The sequence below is a fragment of the Letharia lupina genome (assembly GCF_014066315.1).
Source record: "Letharia lupina isolate WasteWater1 chromosome Unknown contig_19, whole genome shotgun sequence".
Taxonomy (NCBI): Eukaryota; Fungi; Ascomycota; class Lecanoromycetes; order Lecanorales; family Parmeliaceae; genus Letharia; species Letharia lupina.
In genome coordinates, this window is record NW_023502988.1 from 1,481,466 (window position 1) to 1,490,646 (window position 9,181).

The following is a 9,181-nucleotide window of genomic DNA, read 5'->3' on the forward strand; positions in this document are numbered from 1 at the left end:
TCAACCATGAAATCTAGCCATAAATCACTGTTTAGGCTTAGTCGCAATAGACTTCATAACGTTGGGTATAACTTGTAGACTTCAAATGCTTTGGTGAGTCTGTTCCCAATTGCCACTTGGCGGAGAGGATGCAAGGCTTAGCGCCAAGACTTTCCGTGACATCAGATTTGGACGTACTCTACTTTATGATTGGATGAGAGCTAGCGCTTATGCGTTAGACTGACCCGGGAGATCGGCAATTCCCGTGAGGCTACTCTATTTGCTTAGTTGTCAATAAAGGCAAAATTTTCGCCGAAATCATTCCACTTTCTTCCATCGTTCACATATCTTTCATTCAGATTTAGAGCATGGTGAATGTCGCTGTATAAGAGCAGATCATTCATCTTCCATCTTTTCAAATCCTAAGCGTGCTATCCACAGACTTACGCGCCTGGCTCCGCTTTGTTTATCACACAAACGCGCGCCTTGTCGAGTTATAGACATCATCTCCACTGACATCCTGCCAACTTCCCCTCGCGACGTTTCCATCGAGGCAATTTCTCCCTCTGAGACGAACTGTAAGGCTGCCTTGCAAATGAGCATGGACGTCATCGCCAACGGCCTTGGAGCCGACAACTCATCCACTCCGCCACTGTCGCGCTCAGGTAAACCAGAGTCTGGCGATAAACCGCCCTATGTCATCGGCCAGCGCGTGGAATTACCTCCTGCGCATGAATCAAACGACTCGACCGATTCATACACCTCGACATCAGCGAGTTCTTCTACTGATGAACTAGAGACTGATGGAAAAGATGACGACTGTGATAGAATGGTAGAAAAATGGCGTTTGATCAGACTTGCTGATAAAACCAGAGTTCAGAAGAAGAAGGTAGCTGAAGCTAGGATTGGTACTTTGAAGAGGAGCTGACGTATTGCTGCAGATCTACCCCACTCACGAGGTGTATGTTGCACCATTTGGGCAAAACTATTCCAAGTTCTACGAGGCCTTCCGACAGGGTGTCAGCACACCTCAGGCGCCTAGACGTCCTGCCCCAACCGTACCGGCAAAACGTCCAGCTGCAGTGTCTAAGCAGACAGCTAAGAGGAGAAGACAAAACGACCGTACTTCTCTTCCGCGTTCAGATCAGCACCAGGCTCGTACGATTTCAGCTCAACGATCAGCTGCTATCACCACGAAGGCGTCATTTGGCGCGACGTCAAACGAAGTTGCTCCAACTTCGAATATAGCTAGAGAATCACCGATGACCCCAAGGCCAAGATCTGACTCAGAAGCTAAAGGTAAGTCTCCAGGCGTGATCATTGTACCCACAGATCCTCTTTACGTTTTCAGGATGTCTGAGATTCTATTTGTTACGGATGAACTTCTGTTACTAACTAAATCCTCGTAAATTAGAGCAGCCGTCCAGGCGAAAAGGCGTGGGTATTTACGCTGGGAATTGGGAGTATGTCACCGACGAGGAAAAGGTACCGGAGTATTTGAGTTTAGCCGAGAAAACCGCGGACTTCGAAGGGCGAACTACTCGTCGCGCATACGCCAAGATGACGTCGGAAGAGGGTGCAGGAGATTCTGGTCATACCGTCGGCCCCCCTTCAGGAAACAATGTTCGGAAGTCAGGCCGAGCACGCAACGCCGTAGACTATACTAGACTCTCCGGGCCTAAAGAAAACGCCCGTGAGATTACCACACCGGAGCAGATCGAGGCAGGTGACATAGTATTCGCACGAGAAACAGAGCAGATATCAACTTCAACGTCCGCTTCGTCGACTTCGAACAGATCGACCTTGATGCCTGATCATCCTAGTAGGTCAACATCTACATCCACTGCGATGATTTCAGAGCAGCTTGAGAGGCCAAAGTTGTCTTGGAACGCTATTGTGTATGAGGTCCTCGCAACTTCCGAGACTCCTTTGACGTTCCCTCAGCTCGTGCAAGGCATCAAAGATCGGTTCCCGTTCTTCAACGCTTCATCACAGGATAAGGTATTGAAGTCTGGTCTGAAAAACCCTCTCTACTTCCATGAGGCTTTCTGCAAAGGTGAAATCATTAATGGAAAGCAAACATGGGCGCTGAAGCCTGGAGAATTTGTGGATAAGAAGACCGGCGAGGTGCTGACTCCCCGACCGCTCCACACAATTTCTGATCCTCTGCTCACTGCGCAAGCGCACGAGATGGAAGATCAAAGCCCTCGGGACTTGACCTCCAAAACGTCACAATCCTACCATCCTCGGTCTAAAAATCCTCGGTTTGGGCGGGAGATTCTGAACTCGCCTGAGATACCCGATTCGCAGGACGCGAAGGCGACCACACCAAGTCCCCAGGAAGCAGATAGTCGCATTGTCACAGAGCACGCATGGCATTTACAACATCCTCATCAGCAGACCCCACCTAACGTCAGATACCGCGCTCACGAGCTCGCCGATTCATCAGATGGCTCTTCGACAACGACTTCATTTGGAACTAGTCCGTCTGGCCAAGCACCGCAGCTAGCTTCCCAGTGGACAAACATGACCGGCAGCCCCATGAATGTTACCTCAACCAGTAGATCCCCCATAATAGCCGGTGCGAAGACCCAGAATGTCCAGGACCTCACAGGCGCAATTGTCAATGAGCCATCAGCAACAGCGGACCGATCTCCTGGCGCCCTTCAAGCTGCACAACTACGCACATCTTCTATTCCATCACGCACTGGAGAAGGTGGACGTGGCAGCAGTTCCAATACAACTCAAGCTGCGTCTACGCTTGTTCCACTGCTGCATGCAGGACTACCTACATCTGTACCCACTTTACTTGGAGAATGTGCCGCTACGTCTCAGACTCCTACAGTCTCTCCAGCAGCACCCACGCCTTCCGTGATCCCTTTGGGTTGCATGCAGCTGTATGTCATCCTCTCCCCACTCTTTACGATATGTTTGCTAAGTTTTTCAGTGACGCTGACCGATTGGCTCTGCGTTAACGGTTTCCTGCCAGACGGCGAGGCCAGAGCCAAGGAAATATATACGCGCACTTCCAACAATGCGTAGACAATCGGCTACGCTCCTTAGCACTGTGTATAAGCGTCGGGCGCTGATGACTGCTACATTGTAAGTGTTTGATGGGCCCTCAATCCAAGACTGTTTTGTTCTATTGGTACATACAGCTGGAATGAAGTTGAAGCGAATTAGTATTGATAGAGGGATCTTGCTCGTACACCTATTAGGCTAGAAGAACAGAATTCGATTTAAAAGGTTCATTGCGGTCGAAGCACGCAGGATAGTCGGACCACCGAATCAATATTTTGGTTAAAAGTGTGGGTGCAGCCTTGCGGACTACTCATAATGGCCACCATGTATTGTTAGCAGGGCTAATTACTAATTCATACCCCGAAACTATGAATCCTTACCGAATCATACCTCTAATTACTGAATCATACCCCTAGGGGTATGATTCAGTAATTTGCCATTACTTGGGGTATGATTCGGTAATTTGCCATTCATGATAAAAATCGCAAAGGAGAAAATTCGCGACCTGGGCCATCCGACCATAGAAAAGAGGAAATATCTCCGACCGTATTCAATGGGTGATATACCAGCTTAAATACATCAGACGAAAGCCGAGTAGGTGTTAGCAGCAGCCCCCACGGGGGCCCTATTTAGGTTCAAATAGGGGTGTCTGGCAGACACCCCCGGGACCAGGCTTTTTTTGCGCTTGAAAGCCAGACACCCCTATTTGGACCTAAATAGGGCCCCCGTAGGGCCGTCGCAGGGTCCCCGTGGAGGCTGCTAACAGTGGGCTAAATTTGGCCCACCAGCCTGTCTACACCCAGTCTGTGACTCTCACACACAGTCTTTACTTTCAATAGTCTATATAGCAAGTTTAATAAATTACCGAATCATACCTCAAGCAATTAATCCTTATCGAATCATACCCCAAATTTTGATATAGGGGTATGATTTAGTAATTAGGGGTATGATTGAAAAGCTAGCTTTCTTTCTATCGACAAGTTTTAAAAGATACTATTAAGATCTAAATCGAGAAAGTCTTACTATCTATTCGAGAAGTAACTAAATTTCTTAGCTATAAATATTAAATTTTTATTAACAATATTAATCTTATCTTTATCTCTCTCTATTTCTTTTTTAAAAAAATTCTACGATTCTATTTCTATAAATTATATTTTAATTAACTCTTTTCGATTATAGTGTCTCTTCTTCTACTATTATATATACTATACATCGTTATTAAAAAAAGTATTAATAATAGAAAAATAAGTATATTCTCTTTTAATTACGCTTTTAAAATTAGCTATAATTTTAGAGAAATTAATAAAATCTATAGTAACGTTAAGATTCTATACTTTATAATATAATAATACGCTATTAATCTTAGTCTATAATATCTTATAAATCTCTTTAATATATATTCGAAGGCTTTAATAAATTATCTACTATACTTTTTCTTAATCCCTCTCTTCGATATAATAATCTTAAATTTCGCTATTAAGATTCTATATAACGTTTAATCTTTAATATATAAGATTTATATTAAGATTATAATCTTCTTATTTAATAAGACTATAATATTTATTATTTAAAGAATTCTATTTATATTTAATAAAAACAGCGAGATAAAGAGCTTCGAAGTATAATAGATTAGCTAGAAGATACTCGAATTCTCTATAAATATAATACTATTCTAAAGCTATATAATAATAATATTAATATTATTACTATAAGTAAAGATAAGAATAATAAGAATAATAACGATAAGAATAATAATAAGATATATAACGAGTAGTAATTATTTAACGCTTTTAAGAATATATACTTTTAAATATAAAGCGAGTCTCGCTTAGTCTTTTTAGAATAATTAGTATTTAATTATAATATATATATTTACTCGACGATATCTATTATAATTCGATACGATAATTATAAAACTATAGAGAATCTTATATATTCTAAAATTAATCGACGATATAATCTATTTCTTAGATATCGCTATAAGGAGGATTCGAAGAATCAATTAAATATAGTATCGTAAATATATTTAATTGCAACGATGTTCTTAGTGTTTCTATAATGCTTGGCTAGCTTTTCACTACTAGATAGCCCACACCCCAGCACATATTTCGGTAAGGATTCATAGTTTCGGGGTATGATTCGGTAATTAGCCCGGCCAGCAAATTCGTATTCGCATTGGACTGGCAGATCACCTCCTCTGTCAAGGAGAGAGCGATGAATATTTTGAATGCGATGTATGATGAAGAGTCCTTAAGTCGAGGTGAATGTAAACTAATAAGTGGCGACTAACAGTACTCTGCCTATGCTTTCGCGTACGCTCAGATAGCGCTGATGTTCGAGTGTGACGGGTTTAACCAATGGCGTAAGTAAGACATGCTCCCAATTATCTGCATTGTTGTGGAGCGAATGCTGCCACTTAAATCAACAGGAACGATTGATAGCACCGTTTCTGTGATGTGAGCTTCTTACCAGGACAATTGCGTCCAGACGCAGAAGCAAGTGATGATTAGGGATGTGACGACCGTTTGTAGATCGGTTTACCTATTTTTCGGCACAACCGTATCTCTTGCGGAATACATTCATCCCGTTCAAGAGCCCCCGCCGTGCGTGACGCCTTCGACGTCTCCCTACCGAACAAGTAAGTAATAGTCGGCTTCGAGGTCTATCAAAATAAAAGGGCCAGTCCGCCCAGAAAAGAAGGGAACGCAACCTCCCGGCTGAGAGTGTCGAGGCGCTCATACAATACGGCCCGTTTCGATGCGGTAGTATCTGTGAGTTTCAGTATAGTATAAGAATTAGTTATATTATAAAGCACTTTTCTATTAAACGAGCGAAAAGATTAGAATTAGAGCGAAGTATATATAAAACTTAGCGAAAATTTTTCTCTCTCTCTATATCTCGCGTTTTTTAATAATAATATTAAGATTTAAGATTATAGAAGTAAATATATTAAATTTATATTAGAAAAGAAACTTATAGATTCTAAGTAAGAGAACTCTAGATTACTTAATCTATATACGCTTAATATATACTTAATAAAGTCTTAGTAGATAAGCTTAAGTAAGCGATTCTTTTCGAGTTTTCTTTACTTTCTTAAGAATTAATTTTACTATTAGATTTATATATGAATATATTTATTCTTCTATTTTTATATTACTATAGAACTTTATAACTTTAATTTAAAATTATATTTAATAATTATAATTTAATAATTATTTTTTAAAGTAGCGATTTAAAATTAATATAATAATTATAATTAAAGTATAATCTTAATATTTATAAAATAAGTCGTTATTAATTAATATAATATTGAAATTAAAATTAATATATATAAAAGAATAAGATAGAGTTAAATTAGAAAATCTTAAATTTATATATATAGTTAATTATTAATTTATTAGATCTACGCTTTTTAATTAGATCGACTAAGTTATCGCGAATAAATAAATTAGCGTCCGCAATTATTAAATATTTCTTTCTCTACTTTCAACCCTTTAATAACTTTACTATTTTCTATTAAAATTTTAATATTTTTTTTTTAAATTATAGCCCGAAACTTGAACTTTTTAATAATAAAGTTTTTTAAAATTTAATCTTATAATTATTAAAGCGCAAGGAATTCAAATATCGCTTATTAAAGTTCGCTTATCAAAGTTCGCTCCACAGCTCTAATTAAAAAACAGATATATATTATTTAATTTTAGAATAACCTTTTTATTTTCTATTAAAATTCTAAGATTTTTCATTTAAATTATAGAACGTAATGTAAGCTTTTAGATAAAAAAAGAATTATTAAATTTAGTCTTATAGATATTTAAAGATAAGAATTTTAGATATTACTTATTAAAGATCGCTTATTAAAATTTACTCGATAGCTCTAATTAAAAAAGAATATTATGAATTTAATTTATAGATCTTTACTCGTATTATTATAATATATTTAAAGATATTAAAGTATATTATAAACTTTAATAAAGAAGTCTTTATATTAATTATTTATTAAGATATTATTATAATTTAACTTATATATATATATAATATAAAGTATTAATTAAAAAGCTTATTTTCTCTCTAGCTTAAGAATAAAATTACTTCTATATTAAGTCTCGCTATAAGACTATTCTAGAAAACTCTTATCTTATTAGAAAATAACTAAGAATTTAATAAGTCTTAATTAAGAATATTAATTTCTTCTCTAATTTTCTCTCTATTAACTTTCTCTCATAGCCTTTATTAAAAGTCGATAAAGACTTTTATTCTTAACTCTCGCTCTCTTACTAAGAATATCAATTTCTTCTCTAATCTTCTTTAATTCTCTCTTAAATATTATTTTATATTCTTAAGATATCTTAATTAATTTTTAACTTTAGCCTTATATTCTCTATAGCTCGACGTATTATAAATCGATATTAAAAGAATTATTAAAAATAAAATATTAAGCGCGCTCTCTTATAGTTATACTTTTAAAATTAATTATAATTTTAGAGAAAAGCTTAAAGTCGATAATAATATTAATTATCTTTATAGATATTATATTATAATCTTAATCTTAATCTATAATATTTTAAAATCTTTCTTAAATTACTCTCGAAGATATTAATTCTATATATATTATTAAGATATAAATAAATATCTTTAAGCTCGATACTTTAGATCTCGATATTAAACGCTCTATATTCGATATTTATAATATTAGTATATATAATAGAATAAGATAGAGCTAAGCTTAAAAATCTTAAATTTATATATATAGTTAATTATAAATTCGAGTTCTATACGCTTTTTAGTTAAATCGACTAAGTTAGCTCGATAGCCCTTTTATATTTTTCTTATTAAAAATTTATATATAGAAGTTTTATACTTTAAAGTACTTAATCTACGATATATATAGTTACTTTATAATTTCTTAAATTATAGAGCTCGCTTTATACTTTCTAACGCTATAAAAATAATAAAGTTTAGTTTACTATTAATAGATTAAATTGATATTTAAATATTATAGTTATATTAAACGCGTTCGAAATTAAATAATAATTCTTTTATCTATTTATATAATTATTATTCTTTTACTACTTTATTAATTTTATTAATTTTATTAATTTTATTAATATAAATATAATTATTCTTAATATTTCTCGTCTAAAGATTACTTAACGTTTTAGATATATATATCTCTTTTATTCGCCTTTTAGAGTCTCTATTAACGCCCTTAGACTATTTTTTAATAAATTCGCTATTATTAATAATCGAGGTTATAAGCGAGTTTAATAGCTATCTACTACTACTTATAAACGCGTTAGAAGGCTCTTAAAAAGAGCTTAAACGAATATATTCTTTTTTATATATTTCTTTTAAGCTAGTAATAATATCTTTTAATTTAATAATATTATCTTTTAAAACGCGTCTTTCTTCTCTATTTATTCTTTATTATTTTATTTTAAAGTCTCTTAACGCGTATTAGATTCTAAATATTATTAAGAAGAAGCTTCTAAATAAGAGGAAAACGCTATTAAAGACTCTCTATTATAAGATCTATTAATAGACTTCTTTAATAATAATTTCGATAGTCTACGTTCTTTTAATTTATCTTTTAGCTCTTATTTAAGTTTTATTTAATCTCTAATAAAGCTTATTAGCTATATCGCGCGTTATCTATATATTATAAAGTTTATATAATATAATTTAGATCTTATAAATTAGATTTATAATAGTTATAATATAATATTATAGAAAGATAAGATAGTTAAATAGTACTATAATAGCGAAAAGATTAAAGTTAATATATCTAAAATAGACGATATAAAATAAGATTATAAGAGCGTCGAAATAAGTATAAATAATTTAATTAACTTTAGCGAGTATATTATTAATTAAATCCTCTACTTCTTAATACTAGAGACCTCGAATCTTATTAATAATTATAAAGAATTTCGTTATTATAGCGTTTAGTATAATAATATAATCTTTATAATCTTATAATAGATTATTATTAATTATTTAGTCGCTTTATATATATATAAAATCTAGAGAGTAATTATTACTTATATATCTACTTTAACGCCTTTAGAGAGCGAAAAATCGATATTTAATTAAATCTATATTATAGATAGTATTTAAGATTAGTTTATAATACGATATAACTTTCTTTTAATCGCGTTTTCTATATTAACTTTACTAGATA

The 9,181-nt window shown here is 34.2% G+C and overlaps 1 protein-coding gene across 1 annotated transcript; it reads left to right on the forward strand.

The window, feature by feature from the left end:
- Positions 1-574: 574 nt before the first annotated feature.
- On the forward strand, positions 575-2,954 carry HO133_004170 (uncharacterized protein; the record flags this gene model as incomplete). Its single annotated transcript, XM_037295089.1, has 4 exons — positions 575-868; positions 921-1,278; positions 1,394-2,876; positions 2,927-2,954. 4 exons carry the CDS (start codon positions 575-577, stop codon positions 2,952-2,954), a joined length of 2,163 nt encoding a protein of 720 aa, XP_037149136.1.
- Between the last annotated feature and the right edge of the window lie 6,227 nt (positions 2,955-9,181).